Below are 24,375 nucleotides of genomic sequence, written 5' to 3' on the forward strand. Positions count from 1 at the left end.
AAGATGTTTAATTAGCCTTCATTTGTTTAAGAAGAGAGCAGGTATCTGACCAAACCAAGAGAGGCAACACCACACATTGCTATTGTGTTTCCTAATTCTCTCTCTAGAAAACTCTGTACAGAATACTGCCACATCTTTGAATTCAAACACAGCAGGTAATTAAGAACACGAAAGAGGACCAGCACTGGAACCAAAGGGCTGCAAATCACACAGACCAAATTCAGAGCTGTTGGTGAACTCATTTCATGTACCCTACTACACTCTTACTGTCCTAGGCACTGGAACAGTGGCCATCAGATGTCTCAGCTGTTCCGAGGAAAGAATGCCAATGCTTATCTTGTCATCGCTTGCTTTATATCCCTGAGCTTCCCATGTCCAGAAGAGCTCTCCAATTGTAAGATTATGACTATAGCCATAAAAGTCAATATAAGGTACACCTTAAAATTTTCAATAAATGTACAAATCATTTATTTAAAATTCAAAACTCAGCAATACAAACAAAATACTTAAACAATAAATTCAAAATGTAAACACTTATAGAAAATATATGAACTGTACCAATTTAACCACCCACCATTCTTCACAGAAAACAGCAAGAAATAGAGAGACAAACCAGTACCCAATTGTTCTTTTCTTCTCAAATTCTAGTTTAGAGGTAGAATACCACTGTGAAGTCTCAAAAAAATTAATTCAGTAGAATTATGCTACAAATAAATTTGGCCCATATACTTATAAACGTAATGAAGCCAGAAAAAGATTCTTACTGAGAGCTCTTGCACAATAAAATTTGGCATGGCACTTTTCAAGAGATAAAGCACCTTTCCTGATAAATACTGGTTTATGTTCTTGCAAGAAAGGGATCCTGTGCTTTTTCCATTACTGACAAAGAAAACATTTAAAAATAGACAGACCAACTTTTTGGTAAGCATATAGAAAGCAAGTGTTTCTCAGTAACTTGTCCTAGAAAGCTAATCTGGGAAAAAAAGAAGTGTAACTATTAAAAGAAGACATTTTGAAAGACTTTATGAATACTTGATGCATACTCATTTGGGTGGCACGTCCTCAAGGGGGAAGGGGGGAAAGTTAATACAACAGGAGAGGAAAAACAAAAAGGAAGTGTCTGTTCTACTAGCAGGGAACTGACCGGTTTTTACGGTTTTTTGTCATTTAGTCAGTTTCCCCTAACTGCTACAATTTTATCCTCTCAGGAAAAAGTGTATCTATGTGAGACACACAAGAACATCAAGTGCAGTAAAAATTACCCAGGTAATCTCAAAGGAACATATATTCCATTTTTGTTCATCAGATAACCTGCTACAAGTAGAAACAAAAATTGGAATTCTTCAGACAATATATACAAATTCATTAAAAAAAACAGGAACAGTTTTGCAAGCTCAAATATAAACATTATTCAGAAAAAACCCAACTTTTTAATATAGAGACTGGCTGCTAAGTGCATTATTTAAACTGATGCATGCAAATAGTGGAATCTATGGTTGTTTAAGAAACTTAACTATCAACAACTGTTAGGCTTCTGCAATTTAGTTTAGCAAGGATTTTCTCAAGTATTTGCTGAAGGACATTTGTGGTTTAGAAGCAGCAAAATAAAATTTGCAGTCTTAACGTCTTCTTGCTTTATGGTATATAGAACTACTTGTCCCAGCCTTCAGAAAAAGAGGAAAAAGAGTCATTTCTACCACAGACTAGCTGAAAACAGGCTTTCATGTGCCAGCTACCTCATTTGGGGCAAAACTACTTGTGTGGTGCAGTTCAAATAGCCTAAGCTATATTTATCTGATTTTTCTGAAGCAAATTAAAGAAGCATTTCAACTGTACTCACAGCAGAGCTGGCAACATCACCTGGCAAATAACCAAGTGATCTCTCCCACTAACACTGGAGGATCAGCCCAGGACAAAACACAAGAGATAAAGATAAGCTTTTCTTCTATAAAGTACATTCTTCTGCTGATCATGAAGCCTTTCAAAAGGAAAGAATACAATATTAACACAGGAAAGTTTCAGATGTATTTTAGGCCTTCCAATTTCTTTATGAAATTTCCATCACCTCCAAAGAAAAACTGTGCATCCCTATCCAGCTAAAAGAATATTGCACACCTAGATTAAGGAAACTTACTTAAACAAAGATGAGTAAATGCTAAGCCATATATTAAACTATGATACTTCCACATCATGATTTTTTGAGAGTTCAAAACAGGGCTGAAAGAAGACAATTTTAAGTATACATTCAGTTTTACTCCTTATTTTTCCACTGTATCCCTCATTATGTCTTTCCCTGTAGGTATTTTAATGGTCGGGATGAAAATATTTTCTGTATATACAAACTAATTACATTTAACCCTGTAAAAACTAACCCAAAAACTTCACCATTCTTTGATTTCTCTATATTTAGGCAACTCATCTTCTACACATGCAAGATACTTTTCAGAACATTAGAAAAACATTTTCTAGTATTTCACTGTTTCCCAAGAAAAAGTAAGATAAAGCTGAATATTTGTCGGTACATGCTTTGCTGTACCTGCATAAAACCATTTTTGTATACACAGGTTACACATTAATAAGGACAACAGCTGACCTCAGCATTAGTTAAAGCAAGTTGTCTTGTCTTTGTGCTTGCAAGTTCTAATAACAAAAGGAAATATCAAGAAACATCTAGGGCTTCCATAAAAAAATTTACTTGCACCAAGTTTTCCCCCTCTGACAACTCCAAAAGTTTCACCTCTAACTGTGCAGCAAAAGGGACAATCCAAAACAGAAAAATACATGCGCTCCCTTAGTGTCTCCAGTAAGAGAAACATTGTTATCCAGGCAATGGTCTAGTTTCTTCCAGGTCTTGCAATAAAGCACTCTGCCATGGAAGAGAACTTAGACCTGGCCACTGCCTCCAGAGTGCAAGATCCAGAGCTGTTTCAAACACTGAAATAATTCCTCTCTCAATATGCAATTTGACATTTGGGGTTTTATATAACATATTGGCATTCAAAGAGCTAAGTCCTATGAACTGCAGACGCCCAGGCATGGCAGATTTAAAGCCAAGTTCAGCACCTTCAGAGGACAAGGCTATGATCCTGTGGACTCCACACTGCTTTGCCCAGGTAATCAGGCACTGTGATACACTAATGCACCTGTACCATTTTCAATACCCAAGCACAACTGTGCTCCAAGGTCTAATTATGAATATGGTCATCCTACCAATGTGCTGTGACTACATTCAGCTAGAAAGACAGCACATTAAGAACCTACCACCTCTGCTGTTCTGGGTTTTCTTTAATGGTCCCACATATGCAAGGCACAGTCAAAGGTCAGCCTGACTGCAGAGACAGCTCTTTGGAGAAGTTGGTGCCCTAGAACTTTTGTGGGATGGGAGAAAAAGAGATGATGGCTACTCTATACACAGAGGCAAGCTTTATTCTTCCAAGGTGAACTTCACCACTGGGAAGATGGCTGGTACAAGCCCAAAACACCATTTATGTTCTAAATAAAGGATATTTTGATGCCTCAAGCAGATACTAGCCTCATACCAAACTCCTGAGTAGTGGCAAATTTCAGCTTGGAACCAAAAGCAGACATGCACCAAAGCTTTCACAAAAACTAAATTATTTTACATGGTAACGTGGCCATAAGAGTCCTTTTAAAAGAGTGTTAGTTGGTTTTAGTGACACCATAGCATCAGAAGTTAACTGTGGATCCAGAGAATTACCATAAGCATGTGTCTTTGTAACTGAGAAGTAAACATTAGCAAGCTACTGCAACACTGGGCTTCCAGTACATGTTGCAAAATGCAACTGACCCCTGTAAATCACAACATCAACTTTTATTTCACTATTATCACAAATCACATGGCAAAACAGGTTTCCCTTGTCACTGTTGAAGTATACTAAGATACCTGACTGTTTTCCATTGAAAAACCCAACACAGCAATGGCTGGGTAAGATAAACACTGGGAAAGCAGCAGGGTTTGTAAGTGGAAAGCATAGCCTAGGTATCTCAGCATATTTACTAACAGGGAAGAAATACAACCTTTTATCCACATTTAATTAAAATGTCAACTAGTGGACATACTGGGGGAAAAAAACCAACCAAAAAACCCAACAGAGATATCAGGAAATAGTTAAGTCATGGCATTTGCTTTTAGTATTTATACCTGTAGATAGAAGTAGTTGTGATCCATCAAACTCACTGATGTCCTGAAAGCCACTCAAATCCAAATCCCACATGGACATTAGCATCCTAGTGGAGCAAAACATACACCACCAAATCTGCTGCTGTAACCCAGAGGGCAGTCCTGGAAATGATGTTCCCAAATCATATGCCCTTCTGCAATTCTTCCTTAGTCCTGGCTGCTACTGGTTCCATTTTGAGTCTTACCTGAGAAGGCAGGGAAATTCAACCCCAGGGCAAACAAAGGTCAAAGCTTGTTTGAAGCTCCCTGAGGTCTCTCTCCTGTAAGTCCTTGTTTTAGTGTGTATGTAAATGATCTAATTCCTTGCCAGCAGCTTCAAGTTATTTACAAAAAAGTCACTGACTTGGACACTGGTTTTCTGGAATGCATCTTTGATACACTGACCAAGTTACTCTTATTTCAGTCAAAAGAAGTCTGAAAAGCAACTTTTCATCTTTCTCAGGAGGCTGTATCCTGCCTATGACAAGATATACTACCTGTATTGACTCAATTTCTTCCCATATTGTTTTCTTCTCTTTGCAAAATAAGAATTTAATCTTTCTTTGCAGGAAAAAACCAAACAAATACTTACTAACACATTCACCAAAGTGAATTTACAGCAAACACTACCACCACCACCATCCACCCACCAATCTTCAGAATTAATTTAATGGAGGCCAGTTATTAGGATACCAGTTTTATGTTTGAAAATAAAGTGCATAATGATTGTCACTGAGAACTTTGCTGATTTCAGGTTAGCATAGTTAGTATCAATCCTCAGCAACATCAATAAAATAGTAATTACAACATAAATTCATAACATGAGTCAGAATCTGAAACAGCACACATGAAAAGTAAGTTTTGTATAAACAGGAAGAAGAAAGAGAAAGTGAAATGGAATCCCTAGTCTTTTGTGGAAACGATCCTATTATACAGCTATCCCAACATGCAGCATCTGAAACGAAGAATCACAGTCTGTTTGCTTCCCTTCTACTATTCCTGAATTCAGTTTGTAGCTTTCTGGTGGTATCTGGCAGATTTCACCTCGGACAGGGGAAGATGTGTCTTGAGGGAGCTCTACAGAGACAGTGTCAGAGGAAGAATCTTGGCTTTCTGCTGACACAGACACTTGTAGACAGCTGCCCTCCATTTCCTCATTGCAATCTGTGTCTTCATCAGCCTCTTCCAGCTGCTGAACAGATTTTAAATACTGTTCTATCAGTCTGTTGTCCTGCGCATTACTAGAGCTCTCTTTACTTTGCCCACCCTCCCCGGGGCCATCCTCTCCATCTGAACAACATGCTGAAACACAATTGCCATATTGTTTGATGGTTTCCATTGAAAGGGAGCTCTCACTTCCTTCAGCTAAGCTCTTTGCAGAGCTGCACAGTTCACTGGCACGAGTCTGATCAGCTGCAGAAGAATGAAAGCCAGAATCTGGGAACTGCAACGAAGACTTTTCCTGAAGATCATCCTCACTAGCTGGAGCTAACAAAGCAGAACTAGCAGCTGGTGGGGTTTCTTGCTCCACTGTGGATGACTGAAGAGGTGGTTTGGATAAACATAAAGTATTGGCTGAAGGGATCCCAGCACCACCTAAATTCTGCATCACTGAAAGCTGCCATTGTTGAAGGGATTTAACCTGTACAGAGAAAAATTTATTATGAAATGCAGATAAATGTATTTTGATTTCGAGTGGATTTCTTGCATTCAGCAACCAAGCTCTAGTATAAAATCCAAGACCAAGTGACAAACAAAAGGTTTCCTATATTATTAGGGAAATTTTTTTCTTCTCACTTGAAATCATGGCTTTTAAACCTACATGTCAAACACTGACAGAACACACAAGCTCCCAATTCAAATACCCCAAAAAAAAAGCAATCTGTTCTTAAAGCCAGAAAGGATTTATCCATTTTTAAGAAAACAACCTTATTGTTGGAAGAAGAACTTATTAAAAGGTGTATTAACAACTTTCCTGCCTCAAAAATGAGTTGCTCACAAGCAACGCAGCTTGATACCATTTCATTTGCCATGGGCATTTACCAGTCACATAATTCTTCACAGTCCTGCTTATGATAATTTAGCTTGTCTTGCATTTTGTCTTCCTTCTCACACCAGGCCACTATTTAGTCTTTAGTAGTAAAACCAGTGTTCTTGCACTAATGTTCTGAGGGTTATTTCCCCCCACCAAATCAGTATAGCAGACAACACAGTAGTAAGACTCTATTAAACCACTCAAATCATTGGAAAAACTGAACCATATTGACTGTCTCTTCAGGATCTACAGTAAGAAATAATGCTAATTCACATATAGGCAGATTCAAATTCGAATTCCAAATTCACATTTAAGCAGAAAAACAAGAGGACTAAAATTACTTACCTGGTTCCAAAGAAATTTGATAGCTTCCTCCTGTACAAGCCTTTGCATTTCATCTTCCTCTCTTTCTTTCCTCAGTCTGCAAGAACACACATCCAAAATTTATGCAGCTTAAATAAGCAACATTTGGGTAACAAGAGCAACAAGAATACGTAAAAATGCCTACTTATATAACAGCACTTTTCAAAGATACAACAGAGCCTAACATTAAGAAATTACTGCAGTCTGGCTTGCCATAAATACCCAGCTGCTGACTTCAAGTTTCTTTTTCAGTTACATTTAAATTCTGCTTCCTTTTACTGCAGCACATTTGTTGGCTCAGTAAGAATGTGTCTTTTTGTAAATTGAACCCAAGCTCTTATTTTTTCCTGCACAACTATCAGCCACCCACACACCAAAGAGTACTTCTTCATTTCAAATTATGCTGTCCCACTGATATATGGATGGAGTATGATGTGTAAGCATTGGGAGTTTCTAAAGGTTCACTGAGCACTCAACTTGATTTACAGAGCTTTTGTCACTTGTGAGAGTGAAGAAAAAGAGCATATCAAACTGACTGATCCAGGCTGATCCAGAAAGATATTAAGTAAATCCAGAATTTTTGGCTTACAAATTGAGGAATTTCGAGCATGATCTTCTCCAAACATGAATTCACAGGACCAAAAATTAAAACAGAACCAAACATAGAGTCACATTTTAAAATTCTATCGTACAAGGTAGAGGAAATTCTTCTTTTTACCAGCAATAGAATAATGACTCCCAGTATGGACACTTGATTTATAGACTCTAATTGTGAGGAGACAAATAAAAAAAAAATCCCACTCAGCAATTTCTATTTTGAAATATGCAAGTCCTGCTAAAATAGGAACAGAAAAATGTGTTCTAACCCAATCCACTTATAGAAGGCACTTTGAGAGGATGAATAGCTATGTGCAAAACTGTGCTTACCTTACAGGAAGTGATCCTGTAATGTAATCAGTTTTATGTTTCTGATGCTAGGTTTTACTGTGAGTAGTTATATCATCTATATCTGTTCTGAAATACTCTGGAATGATGGTTATATTCAGACAGACTTGCAAATACACAGCATGACCTCAACTTACTTTTCTATTTCAGCTGTTAAATAAATTATGTGTTGCTGCATTCTGTGTAGGCGAATTTCATTCCGTACTTCCTTGGCTTGAGGATGGTGGTTCCTGGTGTAAAACCCTCTCCAGGAAGCTTGGAGCTTGGTAGCTGCTTCAGTCATCCTTTGCAGTTCAGCTGCACCTCGATCAGATGGTGCTGCACCTTGCCCAGCCAGTGAACCAGACCTTTCTTCTGTCATCTGGTCAGGACAAAGAATTTTTACTCCTAATTCAGCACCTAGCAAGGTGCTGGGGTGACTGTGCCGAACCTGGCCTTCAGAGGACCCCAAATAGTTGCCAGTCCTTGCAGCCAGGCCAGCTCTTACCTGATCAGGAGCAGGCACCTGCAGGATTTCTTTGATATTCTCTTGTGTTTCCACACTTCCTGTTGCTCTATTGGGGTGCTCTCCTGTAACAGACGAAGCTTCTTGCTTTTTAGTTGTTTCCCTACGATTAATACCTCTCACACCTTCAATCACTGTATCATCATCATCTTCTAGGCTCAAATTGATTCCATGTAGCTTCAGGTCTGAAGCAGGAGACACTGGAGACAATCCTGAAGCAACTGGCATGAAAGTAGACTCTGAGGATAAAAGGCTGCTGTTTAGTTTGTCTTCATCTGTCTGTACATCTTCGAGGTGTAGCTCCTTGGGAAAGCTTCTTTCATGAAGAAAAGTGTTCTTTACTGCATAGGAATGATCATTGTTTGCACTTGGTCCAACCCAAGAATTTCTCTGGATAACAGGTTCTAGATAGGCAGAAAGACACATTATAGTGTTAGAGTATTTCAGTAATATTAATAGTTTGTTTAATTCATAGGGATTCCCAGTTTGGTTTTGACAGTTAGCACCTGGGTGGGCAAGATGATCTAACATGTTAGTAACAATGAGCATTATTTCTGTATCAGGACTATATTTACCACAGTAACATCCAAACTTGGCAAACACTGGGTACAAGAAATGGCAAACTGCACTTCCTTGGAGAATGAACTTGTATAAAATGCTAAAGTCAAGGTAGTAACTCTTATTTTGTTGGATTGGGTTTTTTGCCTAACCAGCCTACTAGCATTTCAAGACGCAAATAAGCATGGACTGGATGTTTTTTAGAAACAATGTACAACTTCAGTTGAGAAAATAGAAGATCAATAAAATAAAATAATAACAGGGCCTTGTTCTGAAATTCCTTCCATAAAGTTACTTATGCTCAAAAGAAAAGTATTTATTTCCACAGGAGTAGATAATCTACTTACCCTTCTCAAGAACCATCTGTGATGGCTGGGCCAGGGCACTGTGTTCATGAGCAACTGGCACTGTTTTACTGGGAGCAGAAAATGTACGTGGTTCCTCATTTTGGTTTTCATGCATCAACTGCCTCTGGTGGAGTCTAAGCACAGAGTGCCAAAAATAGATTTTGTGCTTTATTTAAACTTTCTTTTGTACAGAAAACATCTAAAAGAAACTATGAACTATTTCAAAAGAAACATTCATGATCAAAACATGCTAAAGGAGAGGCGTGTTATGCAGACTCCTACACACACAAGACACTACCAGGGCTACTCACAAAGTAGGAAATTGCAGTCTTTTCCTGCTCCCCTTCCTTCAGCCCCTCTTTCTTCATTACATACTAAATAAAACCCCAAAACAAAACCCACCAAACAAACAAAAAACCCCCAAAAAAGCCCAAAAACCAACCAAATAAAAACAATAAAAAGTCCAACATGCAATTCTGACTATAAACTGAAAACCATGAGGTATTTCTACACACAAAGAAGGCCTGCAAATATTTTAAGTTTCGGAAGTGGAATACATTATGTGTGTAGGAATAGAGGAGTTTGAGGAATGGTGGGAGTATCTTTTACATTTCAAAGTGAATGAATCAAGGAATAGGTGCTCCTGTTACTAACAGCCCAAAATCCCACTACAAATCAACAAATATTGCCACAAAAACAAACAAAAACCCAAAACAAAACAAAAACAAACAAACACACACAAAAAAAATCATCCTTTACAAACTCAGGGAACACACAGGTTGTTTCAGCCCAGCTAAATTAGAAGCTCAGGAGACAGAGGACAGTCAAACTGTCCTAAAAATAATACATGCATGTGCATATATAATACAGGTGAGGATTTGGGGGAATTGCTTTTTCTCCTAGGGCTTTTTTGGCTTGGTTTTTGAGGGTTTTTTTAATTTTGGAAGAGTTATCTTTAGCAGAACAACTTCCTTTATTTTCCCCAGAAACACGTGAATGCTAGAGTACTTAGCTAGAGCTTCCAAGGTCAAGATGCCTTGACTGCACCTTCTCCACAGAAAGAGCTAAAACATTTCCATCATCTCCTCCTGGAGATCAATCTACACTTGCAAAGTGGGAAATAACTCCTTCCAGATGCTCCCAAGTTTCTGGCCCTTTTGATGAGACACCCTTCTGCTAACTACAACACTTTTGTTGCTCAGCTTTTTAACCATACTATGCCACTTAGGTAGCCTGCTCCTGGGAGCTGAATTTTCTGCTCTTTCTGCAAGAAAAAGTTTGTCAAGAGCTCCTGGGGAATAGAACAACCTGTATTGCTTTGTTTTCTCGCTTCTAACCAAAATGAGCTCGCCTTTACATGGACAAGAAACTCACCATGATAACTCTACTCATCTATTTGCACAGACCTTAGCAACACAGCTACCAGAACCAGCAGGCTCTCCAGAGGCCTCTGCTGACAGACCTCAGATGCCAGATACAGATGGACAAATGCATCACTGGGAACAGTGCCCCCCAAAGGACAACTAACTTTAAAACAAAGAAAGAACATCTCAACAATAAAAAAGAGGCTAAAACACCAGTGTACCACAACAGTCCTAATTTACAATTAGAACAAAAGCTAAGCTCCTTTTTGAGGTTTTCATAATTTTTTTGTGTGGCAATAAAAAAAAAAATCCCAGTTCATAGTTTGTTTATTTTAATCACAGTTCTAACACGAATTACTTTCAGTGTCCTACAAAGCACAGACTGAAAAATACAAAGGAATTTTCCCCTAGATGGCCCAGAAAGCATGAAAACACTCCTGCTGCTGCTGCCTTGCCTCTCATTCCCATCTAGGACACATCCTGTACTTTCATGGCACTTTGCATCTCCAGCCCTCACTGTTACTTTGAAATACTTAAAATGAAATCTTACTACATCTAACACATCAGATATATAATTATGTTCTCAATTACATTCTCTAAGAAAGAAACTAGGTTCTCACCTTTGCTTACTCAGTATTTTTTCCAGTTTGGCATCCTCTTCAGTCTGGAGTCCATATGCAGATGTGAGAGGACAAACAGTAGCCAAGTACTGAACTAGCTGAACATGCTGCCCAGGTCGAAATGACCTTCCTTTCCCTTGACTGTAGAGCCATTCTGCTTTCAAGCTGTTAGGAAGGGGGAAAATGGTTTAATAAATGGCACCTTTAATAAATAGCACAGAAACAGTAACTCTGTTTTCACTACAGCTCTTCTAGCGAGTACTGAAGAGCTAATCTACAAATCTAAGCAAGACTTGGAACATGTGCAATGCCCAGGGAAACTGGCAATGTCATTATCAGAACAATGAATAATGTACTAATTCACTTAAGCATCAATGAAACAAAAAAAAACCAAACCCACTTGTCCAAAACTCTGCAGTCTCTGCTTTGTGTGCAGTCTTTGAGCACTGAAAGCACATTTGTCTCAATGAACTTATCAGCAAAGCTTTCACAGAAATAGAGAAGTTCACAAAAACATGCAAAACAGACAGAAAGCACATATTGCTAAGAAGTATTCAACACGTTTGTTTTTCAAATTAATTTCTGCATGAGATTATTTAATACATCTACATGTAATAATATAGTTAATACAGATCATCCCATTAGTAATGAAAAAGAAGTCTAGAATTCCAACTGGCAACTTTCCTGGAAAGTAGAAATAGAATTGGTTCACCTCTGACCAAAAGAAGGGCACCCTTTTATTTTAATAACAGGGTAAAAAGGACATTAGTGTCCTAGGCTATGTTAGTGTCCTGGACTGGAATGTGCTTATACTGTATAATATTTATGCTTGGACTGATGTCAAGAACTTTGTCATGCAGATATCACAGTGATATAATGAGCACAGTGATACAGTTACAAGTGATTTGAGCAAAATAATATTTAACTAATTGATAACAAAAAAAAGCCAAATCTAGAAATGAAAACATAAATCATGCTTATATAAGGGCAAGTTTAAGCTTCCCCTAAGACAACAGCTTTAACTCCTGCTGATTGTCACATTCTGCAAAGTCAAAGAGGCTGTAAAGAAAGGATACCAGACCACTGATCAACTGCTACCACAGTTTTGCTTTGTAGAAGTGCTTCTGTGATTTGAACAACTAAACAAAAGCTTAACTTCGTACTTGTAAGCTAACTAAATAATAATTGCAGTGTAACAGATGAAAACTTTAGCTATAGCAATTTTAGCTTAGCCAAACTTGATGTAATAATTTTAGAGATTTAATAATACTATTATGTCACCTTTCCTTCTGAGAAATCACATATCCATCAAGAACTTTAAGGTTAAGACACCAGCTGACAATATAAGGCCTGTAGTCAAAGCCAGGGACAGAAGGTGTGGCCATCACACAAGGATTGTTCATAATTGACAGCTGTTCCAAGTGGTGAAGGGAGGCCAGGAAAGAAACCTTGAGAAAACAAAATACATTTGTTAACTAAGAAAAACATTTCACACTTCTCCTAACTACAGCTGGACAGCTTGTATAAAACAACAGAATGACAAATCAAAAATCACATTAGATTTTTGAACACAAAGGGCTACAAAGGACCTTCTATCAGCTACTGCCATTTCCCAATGATTCTCCTGTATATGCTATTAGTCCTTGGAAAGTATTACCTTCTCTTAAAATTTGGGAATGGGGCTTTATGTATAGAAAGGTGTAGTATCAAACAACTTTACTACAACAGCTGTTGATTTTGAAAACAAACAAAGGGAAAAAAAAAAAAAAAAAGGGGCAAGCCAAGAAGCTGGAGAACCCTGCCCTGTTTTGAAGAGAAATTATTATCAAAAAATTTTCTTCTGACATGAAATCCCAACCAAGAGTTTTGGCTGCTACTTAAAATAAACCAAACAAACAAAACAATAAAGACAAAAGTCACAGGCAGATTATTTGTTTCTCTTACACAGTTTGAAAAATAGGTCAGTGGCAACAAGTGCAATTCAAACCCCTGTTCTAATCCCAGCAGCTGCAGAAGTTCTCTGCAGCATTTAGGCAGCTCAGCTTTCAACTTGCAGACAACTAGAAAAGGTAGGGCCTAAAAGTTACATCCTTGAATAACAAAAACATAACAGAAAAAAGGCAAATTTCATTCCAGACTAAATTTTAAAAGACACCACTAGCTTGTGCAGCTAATGCAAATATGGTTATTACATATAAACAATTAAACTATTACAAGTTGGGTTGTTTCAAAGAAGAGAGGCCATTTTCAGTTACAACCTCAAAAAATTGTTCAACTTCCTTCCTTCAGTCTACCTAAAGACAAGGTGATCTATCTTCTATATCTTACCTCATTTAAGTCTCTGATTTCATTTTCTGCCAAAGAGAAAACAGTCAAACTCTGAGGTAGGCAAGCAGGGGCAGTGCGAAGTGAAGTTATAATATTTCCATGTAGCAACAGAGTCTATAAAATAAAAACACATGATGAACACATAATGAAATGAATGCTTGATCAAAACCCACGGATTTCTTTTTCAGGCATCACCTGACAAAAACATATTGCAAAAGAAGGATAAGCAAGACTTTCTGGTCACAGTTACCAAAAAAAAGTATTTGGAAACGTTTTTCTCTACAGTGTGCATGTTGGAAGAGTTAGAAGTATGTTTTGTTTTGATTCATTCATAGAAAAATCACTGCTTCAGCTCCTCCAACTTCAAAACAAGGAAGAAAATATTCACAGGCTTCCCTCTAGAAATTACAGTTAATGAATTAAAATGCTCTAAGAGCTAGTGTTCGAAGAGTGAATGTCTAAGGGCAGCAATTTTCAAAGCCAATTTCTTTGTGTTTAGAATGCATTAAAAACAGAGACAGAACATCTACCTTCAGTGAGGTAAGCTTGGAGAGATCCCCTAATTGAGCTATGTTATTGTCTGACAGATCAAGATGCTGAAGAGACAGACAGGAATTGATTTGTTCGATGGCCTATAAAAATAAAGAAATCAGTTACTCACAGTAACCCTTTTTAGCTACTAAATAAAACCAGGTATCAATAATTATAAATTCTTTTGAAAGAAAAAAAGCCCACTAGCTAAGTAACACAAAATAAAAACCATGTTTTAATACAGTTGTATTTTAAAGACAAGAATTTTGGAGACTACTTCCTTACTTTCATTTCATTTTGATATCAAACCTTTTATTTTTTCCTAGACAACTCAATTCCAAAAGCTGCCATCTTCTATTTCATAAGCCAGTAGACATAAAATATTAACATTGTTCCAATCAAAGCATATTCAGATTTCTTTGCAGCATTTTCCAAATTTCTATAACACAACATTCTGGTAAATGCAACAGACTAAATACTTCACCTTAATGTTATTTCCTGCCAAATTCAGCCATTCCAGGTGCACCAAATCCTTCAGCCCTTCCACGTACCCAATACTATTATGAGGCAAGTTGAGCACTCGGAGCTTGGTCAGTTTTGCCACACCCATCATTCGCACCAAACGGTTGTTGGCTACAGAGAGCTGCAGATGGACACACAAAAGAAACAATTTTAACTATGCAGACAGAGTAAGATCTTCTAATAGTTAAAAATCTACTCCAACAGATACTTGTTCAATCTACGGATTTCATTTTCAAGTAAATGACACAGACAAAAAACCTGCAAGAGCCAGGAAATAAATTACTGTTCAACGAACATGAGTCCTCACAGCTCACTCCACAAACTTAAGAGGAATTTCTCCTAGCAACAGCTAAATAAAGGAAAAAGAATGAGGAGTTGTGTCATATGAAAATAAGGTTGTAATATCAGAATTGCCAATTCATTGTGCAAATTGTTGCCCCATTCCTGGTGTAAAATTGCACTTACTGTCAATATGACAGAGGATAAAATGTATTTCACACAATTCTCAAACAGGTCCTGTGCTAATAGGACTGTAAACCACAAACTTTTTAAAGGGTAAAACCTGACTAGACACACACTTCAGTAACATGATCACCAAGCTGGCAGTGTGGTGAAGGTTTGTTGTAGCAACAAACCCCACCTCTGCCAACTCAGCCTAAGCTGGTCTGTAAAAGTTATCAGGCAGCTTCGAGTCTATCCAGAAGGACTTTAAGTGATAATACAAAGTTATTTTTAAGATTACAAAGCTCATGTACTCAAAAGCTAAGAAGTATCAAAATTTGAGTTATCAGTGACTTTTCTAAGTGTTCTTACCATGTCCCTCCCCCATTAGGATTTATTTAGCTCATTTTTAGTTACAGCCCCCTCCACTATCAGCTGCAGACCTCCACTGAAAGCAAAGCTTTCTACTTTAGCCAGCCATCATTTATTTTCCTGTGAAGACAGTAACTGCTAGCTTACTTCAATAACATAATATTGCCTGAAGGCAGAAGATGCTAACATCATAGCACCATTATTTCATAACAATTTCAAATCAAGCAATACTGACCTGCATCAGATTCCTGCATTTTTCCAAGTGCTCCAATTTAATTATCTGATTTTTGTCCAGAATCAGAGTCTGAGTATCAGCATCACAGGGCAAGGTTGGACCCAGCTTTTGCAATCCTTGACCTGAGCAGTTGACTATCAAGCCTTAGAATAAAAAGGAGAAAAAAACAACAAAAAAAGCACCACAAAGTTTATATATGAGAACATGTACTGGAAAAGCAATGCAAAATAAAAAGATTTGTTTTATAATAGATGCAGATAATTTAGAAAAACAGATTAACTTTCTTTTCCATGTAAAACTGAAGCAAATTACTTCCACTTGAACACTTTAAGAGTAACTGATGCAGTTACTGGAAGATATACATACCAGACACTGTCCCAGTTAGGAACTCTGGCAGAATTCTGGGAAAGTCACAACAGATCCTTTGAAGTGAAATGCAGCAAAATTCTGGTAGCTAAATTTAAAGGTGTGATCCTCAAAACTCCAAATTTCAGAAGAACCTAAATTTAAAAATTCTTCGGAGAATTTAAGTTTTGAGCAGCTTGACAACTAACTATGTGTAAGCATTCTATCTAAACTAAGAAGCCACTCGTGCAGCCATACTACAGTACTGGGGACATTGGGAGGAACAAACTGTAAACGGGCTAGCACACTATTTACTTAATGCAACACACAATTCAAATGTTCCATGCAAAAAGGGTCACTACATAAAGTTAAAAGGCAAACATTTGCCATCTACAGGGAGCTTGAATCACTGGGTACCCAAAGTGACACCTGATAATTGTAATAATTTTCATACATTGAGCCTCTGCTGTGCATTTGATGTACAAACATCACTGTAGTGCTTCTTGTTCTTAGTATCTGTTCAGTAAATAACGTTTCCTTTTTCAGCAACAATATCCCAAATAGTGGTCTCACCCTAATATGATGCACATATTACTATGACAGTTTATAGGTTTTTAGGGTTTAGTTACACTATGGATGAAGACAAACATTTTTGTGTACCATTTTTTCAGCTAGAGAACATGCATTACTAAAAAAGATGTCTGATGACATTTATTATATTCCCATCATTTTTTCAAATCTATGGTTGCCCCAAGAGCTTTGAAGAGCAGCAAGGCAGAGTCAGCAACCATCACATTCCTGTCTTTGCACATTCAGGGAGACAGTACCACTTGTTTCTCACTCAAGCAGTCACTTCTGCAACTGCTTGGTCACTTTAATTGACCAGACAAACTTTGCATCTGCTCATTTATCCAAGGGTTTGTTACAAAAATTCACAACTGGCCCCTCCAATCTAGGAGAAAGGCAAAGACCCACAGTACTGAATTGCAAGAGTAATCCTTTTATTCATGCACATGAGGCGTCCCATTCAAACTGGGGCACTCAGAATGTGGCTTTACACATGGTTCTCATAGATTTCCAACATTCAAGTATAACGTGATCCAACTGCTACTTAACATACACAACTATTTGCAAAGAACCTGTATTTCTATGGCAACATCATCCACCTGCTTTGCTATTGAACTAGACGTTCCTGCAATCAGACTTGCTAGAATCACTTCTCCATGATGCTGACAAAGGAAGGTTTTCACAGAGGTGTTAAACGACCTGGGGTGCTGGTGTTATCTCCCTGCTGGGGGTATCCTTTATGAGCACCTTCAAGATTCAGAGAAGCATAGGTCCCTCTTCCAACATCATTTGTCCTTCTCTTTGCATCAAGCTTTACTTTGCTTGCTTAAGCATGGCAGTTCAGTATACAGCATGAATTATATATACACGTGGAACTCAACCAAATTAATATGATTCCATTCTATAAAGACTCATTGATATAATACCTGGGGAAGGAGATTTTCCTAATAGGCTTTCAGGACCCAGGAAAACATTTCAAAATTGCTTATTTCTCGTTTGGCAGGAACCAACGAACTACACCCTCAGAAGTGGCGCTGTCCCCAAGACCTCTCAGCCCCCCCCTCTAGGGAAAACGGGTCCTGTATCGTTCAGACCCTGGCCTGTAAAGGTTCTACGAGGCGGCGGGACCCTCCAGCACGATGGACAGTGCTCCGTCCTGCCCCGAGCCACAGGCGCTCCTCAGGGCGGGAAGCGGTGCCCGCGGCGCCCCCCTCGCCCCGCGTTGCCCCGGCCGCTTCCAGCCCGCGGGGCCCTCAGGGGCCGCCTGAGAGCGGGGGCACCGGAGCGGCCGAGCCGGCCCCTCGCCCCGAAAGGAGGGGGCGCCGCCGCCTCTGCAGCGCCGAGCCCCCCACACCCCTCCGAGCACCCACAGCGCTTTTCGGGACCCGCAGCCCCCAACATCGCGGCCCCCGGCACCTGTCCGGGGCTGCCCTTACCCGCTCCGGCCGCCTCATCCCCCGCCCCGGCCGCAGCACCGGCTGCCGCCATGCCCCGCGCTTGACAACACCGCCAGGCAACGGAGCGCAGATGGGCCGGGCCGCTCCGCTACGGGAGCACCGTGCCCTTTATGCTGGCTAGAGCGGCGGGTCCCGCGTCCGGGGCTGCGCCGGGGGAGCCCGGCCGGGCGAGCGCTCCGTGAAGCCGCCGCGGTGCGGCCGGGGCGGGGCGGTGCTGCCGGCCCGGCCCTGCCCTTCCCGCTCCGCTCCCGTCGGGCCCCGCGCGCCGCTCTCGACACCGCCTCCCGGCGTCCCCTCCGCCTCTCCGGCCCCTCGCAGCCGCCGCCATCATGAAGTGAGCGCCCTGTCCGCCGCTATCCGCGCCCATCCGCCGCGGGGAGGCCGCCGCGGGGCCCCGGCCGCCTCCCCCGGCCACCCGCGCCCTCCCCTAACTCTTCTCTCCCGCGCAGGGTCGAGCTGTGCAGCTTCAGCGGGTACAAGATCTACCCGGGCCATGGCCGCCGCTACGCCCGCACGGACGGGAAGGTGAGGCCGGGGCGAGCCCCGCGGGCGGGAGCGGGCCCTGCGGATCGGAGGGCCCTGCGGACGGGAGGGCGGCCGGGCGGTGCGCGGGGAGCCGAGGCCGCGCCTTTGGGATTGTCCGGAGACCCCGGTAGTGTTGATGTGGCCCATGCCCGAGTCGTTCGTACCGAGCTGTGTGAAAACAGCGTCGGTGTGCAGTTGCCGTGGCTGCTCCGCAGGAGATCCGTGCTATAGCTTGGGGCTGAGTTTTAGAATGCAGCTTTTAAAGGGAGTCTTAAAGCAGCAGGTGTAAAGTACCAAAGTTGTGTAGAAAATGTTGCTTAGACGTCCTGCATCAAATGCTAAGATTCCTGGAGCCAAAAGCTGGTCTCCCAAAGTAATTGAGTAGAAATCTTTGAGGTAAAATAGGGTGGAGAGCCCGTTCAAGCTGTCATGTCATACGCAGACAGGATTTGTCCCTACCGGTGAAAGGATGGCTTGGCTTTTGAGTATCCCAGTACAGTCATCTTTCTCTGCGGAATTCCCGGCAAAATAACCAGGAGATAGACTGGCTGAATCCTTGTGAGTGAATCCTGGGAATAAGGTCGTACTTTCAATGAATTATATAGCTAATAACAAACCGGCTTGAACGTTCTGCCTGTTGTTTTAGACAAACAGGTTAGTGTCACTAGGCAGGGGGGAGTCGGGTGGAGCATTGGTCTCCCTGTGTTCCCTAGGCCAAGTTTTGAGTCACTCCCACATACAGGAAGTACATTGTTGCTTGCGGACAGACACTTGGGAAGCATGATGCTGGACACAGCTATTGATGCTGTGCCTGAAATACACAGCAGCACTGGATGCAAGTGGTAATTTGAACTTTTTCCAGAAAAATTAAGATAATTCAGAATGCCTTGCAATACATCTGTTTGACCAATGTAACAAAATGCAAAACTTGAGATTTCTTGAATTGTCTTCTAAAATTTTGAATAGTCAGAGCTGTGTTTAAGAATTCCAAAAACATCAATGTCGAAAAACACTGACTTAAAGAATACTTAATGCAAACTGTGATAATGTCTTTCATGGAAACAAAGCTTACACAAAACATTTTGCCTTCCCAGGTTTTTCAGTTCTTGAATGCAAAATGTGAGTCTGCATTCCTTTCCAAGAGAAACCCTCGTCAGATCAACTGGACTGTTCTGTACAGGCGTAAGCACAAGAAGGGACAGTCAGTAAGTACATACCAGCCAATGGCACTGGAAGGTGGTGACCAAAGGATATGGTCACTGCTCTGTCAGAGGTCACTTAAGTGTGCCAGTGTTCAGCAGAAGCATGACCCAAGTTACCAGGATGAAGACTAGTTAATAATGGTGAAGACATGAGTGCAGCTACATGAGTTTATACACCACTTCAACAAAAGCAGTGTATTGTGCTGTAGCACTTCTTTGAGAGACCACTCAGAGCCACAGTATGTTCAGCAGATCTTAATAATTGTAGGAATGGCTTGTTTTTAAAAATTAGTTTTAGGGAAGGTGGGTAATGCTGTTTAATATGCAGACTTTGTAAAAGTTTGCTCTTGTAAACTTCCTCAGTGATGACAGCATAGGGAGCTGATTTTGGGGTTAGAGGGGCAGGGATGACTCTCCTAATATACTCTCCTTGAAAACTTTGGGCTGTAGCATGAGGTCTTTCCCTATGTAGCTGTCATTGCATGAGAAGGATAAATAATGAAACATGTAGCAGGAGGTATGGTGCAGTGCTCTTGTTTAAACTTGCACAGCAGAGGAGTTTTGAGAAAGGCTTACATCAGTGCAGCAAGTCAGCGTTCTTGCCAGTTTGGTTGAAGAAAGTTGATGCATGATGGCTTATACTGCTCCCCAGCACCTGATCCACTTGAATAGGTGTGGAGTGTTTTCCTTTCAGAAGACACCATCAAAGGTTTATCCTTCTGCCCTCTTTTCTTCTGGGAGTTACAGATGGCTGAACTTCTAACATTCTTTCAAAATATTTTTTTTTCGTACTTTGCTGTAGAAGCATAGAAGATACAGGGTGTAATATGTGTGTCTCCAACACTGATAGCTGGACAGCTGAGGAGTTAACCAAGGATTGTTGGTAGTAACACACGATGAAAAGTACAGGATGTGGCTGGAGAAGGGGCCATATGGAGGTAGGGCAGCACTTCTCTGTACCCAACAGGATTCTCTAAAGCGAGGAGTAAAATTCTACTATAGTGTACAGTTTTAAATAGCTTCCATTTGAGTAGCAGCTTGTTTCCATAATTGTCTTTAGGCACGTATTTAATGTCTTGTGATGCTAATTGTCTGCGTTTGTCTCCTGCCCTCTTAGGAAGAGGTCCAGAAGAAGCGCACACGCCGTGCTGTGAAGTTTCAGAGAGCCATCACTGGTGCCTCTCTAGCTGAGATCATGGCCAAGCGGAACCAGAAGCCCGAAGTACGAAAGGCACAGAGGGAACAAGCTATCAGGTGAGAAGCCAGACCAGTGGAGCTATCCCAAGCTTTTCAAAAATTACAGTACTTTTCATATAAAAGCTTAAACTCTAGGTGGGCTCTGTGTTTACAAGATTTTCTGTGGGATTTTTGTTTGCTTTTAATCTGTATATTTGTATGTAATACTGAGTAATTTTGGCAAGAGATAGTGGCAGCAGAGAAGGATCTCTCCTTGCCTTTTCCCTTTGTACTTTTGTCACTCACAGTTCTGCTGTCTCTATAGAAATTCCTTCAGGGGATAGTGAATATAGAGGAGAAATCTGCAGTAATGCATTCCACAACACAGAAGCTCTTGGGAAACAGCTTGGGAAGCTCTTTTAGTGCTGAGACAAGGAAACAGTGAACCAGACAGATGGCAGACATGGATAACTTCCACTTTTTCTTTGAATTAACAGGGCTGCAAAGGAAGCCAAGAAGGCTAAGCAGGCAACCAAGAAAACAGCTGTTTCTGCTGCAAAGGTGAGATGCAATAGGCAAATAGAAATTATAAAATTGAATACACCATGTTGTAACATGACATACAACGTTCTGCTGTGGCTCTTAATTGGAAATTTCTGTTTTGAGGAAGCATGTTTGTAGCTTTCTGATGTGAAAGCTCCTTGACTGGACTTTAGTACAAAAGTTTAACGTACCCAAACAGCTGCATAGAATGAATCTTTTTTACAGAATAAGTAAATATTACAGGACATAATTCTCTGACCTAATATCAGAGATAATTATTAGTTAAAACTTGTCTGAATGTGACATCTTCACTATCTAGGAACTTGGTAACAATATATTGATGAGTGCTACCCTGTGTTTCATTATCACTTCTGAATTAATACCATATGTTGGCTTAGTGTTATGTGTGTAAATTAATGTTACCGTGATCCCAGTATTACGGTTTGCAATTCTAGTCTGATCTGATTTCTGTCAAGAGTACATACAGGGACACTTGTAGAACTGCAGATAAATAGCTTCTTTTCACTCATACTTCATTATTTCTCTACAGGCCCCGACAAAGGCAGCACCTAAGCAGAAGATTGTGAAACCAGTCAAGGTTTCTGCTCCCCGTGTTGGTGGAAAGCGCTAACTTGCCAAACTGTTGCTCATGCTGAATAAACATCTGATGGAATTCCATTACTTGTGCCATGGCCTGCTCAGCTGTGTGAGATACACTGAAGGGAATGAATCTATGAAATGACCATGTCTGGGTTTTGCAGACTGAAAAGCATCTTCCTGCCATAAAACACTTTGTTTCTTAGACAGTCTGCTGTATTAGCACACACTTACCCAGTCTTCACTGAGTGGCTCAGGTAGCAGGGAAGATGGAGCAGGTATTTGAGAAGTATTCTTTCCTGAAGGACAGAACAGCACCTAAGTTTATTCTGCATCTATGACAAATGACATAAAAAGTGGTTCCTAAGATCAGAGGTACATACAAGCTGAAAGGGGGTGTGAAGCAATATAATCTGTCAATTACTTTAAAAGGTCCTGTGTTGTGGAATGCATGTAGCAACATACAGAGAATCAAATGTGGAGAAGGTTAAAAAAAGGGAATGGATGGTTTCACAGACTGCATGGCTCTTAGACACAAAGATTCAGATGCAAATTCTGGGTCAGGAAGTTACAAAACTGAATTGCTGGAAGCTGTTGTCAGGAAAAGGAAGCCTGTGAAGATTGAATGGGTTTCAAATGCAGCTGATGTTACACAGTTAAAGCTCATTTGGGTTCATATTTAACTTGCTGAATGCATATAGAGGTTCCCTTAGTAATTTTCCACCCTCCCACCGCTAGAGGGATTGAAATTCCTCATGGGAGTTCCTCTGTCTGCCTATGTAACTGCACTGTGCAGGCAGCATGCCCAGCAACAGCCTTGGCAAAGCAATGTCCTGATTTACCAGAACCAAAACAGAAACCAAACCTTCGCTATTTTCTGGATCAGTTACTTTTCTGTTGATACTTTGAGGACTTGATTTGTTATCTTATACCAGTCAAGAAGACAGCTGTGTTTTAACTTCCTGCAGTCCTGGGCTTCAAAAACAATGGCTGTAATGGGCACTGTGGGTTATGGGCTATATTTACACCTTTTTTGAGTTTTAGTAAAATAGATAGGGGTCTGGATGAAGGCAACCCATAAAAAAGGTTTAGCTTGATTATATTAATGGAATTTGCACTATGATCTTCCAAACAAGACTGCTTTTTGATATTAAAAAAAAAAACAAAAACAGAGTTGCTCATGTTCAGAAAGAAACTGAAGGCTTTCAAACTAGTTAACATTTGAAAGTGAAGGAACCAGAAACTGGAGGGGAGAAGAGAGGAAGAAAAATTGCCTGTAGGAAAAGAATTTTTAATAATTTAAAACTGAAGGCTGAAAACACATCTAAATATTACGTGTGCTAGTGGGGATTATATAAATCACATCAGTGTCTTGTACACGGCACCTGGTACCCCAAATGTGTCCTTGTGAATGTTTTCAGCTAAGAAGCTGAAAATAAAGATGAGCTTTTACCATCTGCTTGAAATACCATTAATGATATATACAGATACTGACTGACAGATATGACTAATTAATAAGTTATTATTTGTTAATGCTTTGAAGTTTGCAGGCTTTGGCTGCCTGGTGTCATGGAAGTGGTGCACAGAAGTGCTTCACGATTACTCTTCCTTGATGTTTATTCCTGAATTCTGACTGATATGGTGAGAAGTAAAGAATAACAGCCCATCAGGTTACTCCTCTTACAAGCTATGCACTAGGTGAGACAGGCTGTTCAGAGCAGGGTGTAACAGCACTTTATTCACCTCAAACATGGTTGTAATAGAATGAATTATGGAATTTAAATAAGCCCTTGTGTTTACCTAATGTAATGTAATTGATCCTCTATCAAGTATTTGTCAGAAGAAATTGAGTACCTAAGTTTGTCACAGCCCCACAAAATAATTTGGGTTAAAAAGAACCTGCAGAGGACATCCACTCCAACTCTTTGTCCAAAACGTGTCTGTTTAGAGGAGATTGCTTAGTATCCAGCTGAGTCTTGAACACAACTCCAAGGACAGAGATTCCACAACTTCCTTGGGCCACCTGTTCCAGTATTCCACACTGCCATTGTTAAACGGAAAACCTAAATACAGAACCCTTTTTCTATATAAATAGCGCCTTTGGCCGGCCCCGCTCCCTCAGGTCGGTATCTCGGTGTTTGGGGATCCCTGCTCCAGGTGCATCCCGCAGGTCCCGAGCGCAGGGGAAGAAGGATCGCTGCTGCTGCTGCTGCGCTGTCCTGGGCACGGCAGCCCCCGGCTCCCGCCTCGCGTGTCTCTGTCACGGGTGTAACAGCCAGCGCAGAGCTCGGACACGCAAAACGCGCAGTTCACTTTCCTTTCTTGCCCCCTACAAACAGCACAGCGCGCACCGAGCCCCGAGGCGAGGCTGCCCCGCCCGCGCTGGTGCTGCTCCTGCTCCTGATGGGCACGAATGACACCGCTACTCTCCTCGCAGCTCTACCCCCGAGGCGGTTCTGGAGGGGAAGCCGCTACAGTTTCGCAGCCGGGGCTGCGCTGGGATTCCCCCGGGAGCGTCGCCGGCTCCCGCCGCCACGGCCGCGCCCCGCAGGAGGCTTTGCCCGGCTCCAACATGGCGGTCCTGCCCCTGCGCCCGGGCTCTCCCCTGCCCGCTTCC

General features: G+C 40.9%; 2 protein-coding genes across 5 annotated transcripts; one reads left to right on the top strand and one right to left on the bottom strand.

Moving 5' to 3' along the window:
* Nucleotides 1–438: 438 nt before the first annotated feature.
* CEP97 (centrosomal protein 97) lies at nucleotides 439–24,276 on the bottom strand. 4 transcript variants are annotated; one of them, XM_071433515.1, is made up of 12 exons: nucleotides 17,695–17,914; nucleotides 15,347–15,489; nucleotides 14,261–14,419; nucleotides 13,776–13,877; nucleotides 13,246–13,359; nucleotides 12,199–12,365; nucleotides 10,918–11,082; nucleotides 8,934–9,067; nucleotides 8,011–8,432; nucleotides 7,661–7,884; nucleotides 6,561–6,636; nucleotides 439–5,822 (listed from the first exon to the last, which is right to left on the bottom strand). In XM_071433515.1, the coding sequence occupies exons 1-12, from the start codon at nucleotides 17,744–17,746 to the stop codon at nucleotides 5,109–5,111; spliced, it is 2,472 nt and encodes an 823-aa protein (XP_071289616.1). In that variant the 5' UTR covers nucleotides 17,747–17,914; the 3' UTR covers nucleotides 439–5,108. The 4 variants fall into 4 exon arrangements, with proteins under 4 accessions (XP_071289616.1, XP_071289618.1, XP_071289615.1 ...); XM_071433517.1 differs by lacking the exon at nucleotides 17,695–17,914 and adding an exon at nucleotides 21,993–24,276 and having other exon boundaries at nucleotides 7,661–8,432; XM_071433514.1 differs by having other exon boundaries at nucleotides 7,661–8,432; nucleotides 17,695–17,917.
* Nucleotides 17,927–21,839, top strand: RPL24 (ribosomal protein L24). The gene is made up of 6 exons (XM_071433518.1): nucleotides 17,927–18,049; nucleotides 18,165–18,240; nucleotides 19,335–19,445; nucleotides 20,560–20,696; nucleotides 21,116–21,179; nucleotides 21,712–21,839. The coding sequence occupies exons 1-6, from the start codon at nucleotides 18,045–18,047 to the stop codon at nucleotides 21,790–21,792; spliced, it is 474 nt and encodes a 157-aa protein (XP_071289619.1). The 5' UTR covers nucleotides 17,927–18,044; the 3' UTR covers nucleotides 21,793–21,839.
* Nucleotides 24,277–24,375: the final 99 nt, after the last annotated feature.

This window comes from Agelaius tricolor, unplaced genomic scaffold (genome assembly GCF_023055355.1).
Source record: "Agelaius tricolor isolate 1412-34295 unplaced genomic scaffold, bAgeTri1.0.p SCAF_9, whole genome shotgun sequence".
Taxonomy (NCBI): Eukaryota; Metazoa; Chordata; class Aves; order Passeriformes; family Icteridae; genus Agelaius; species Agelaius tricolor.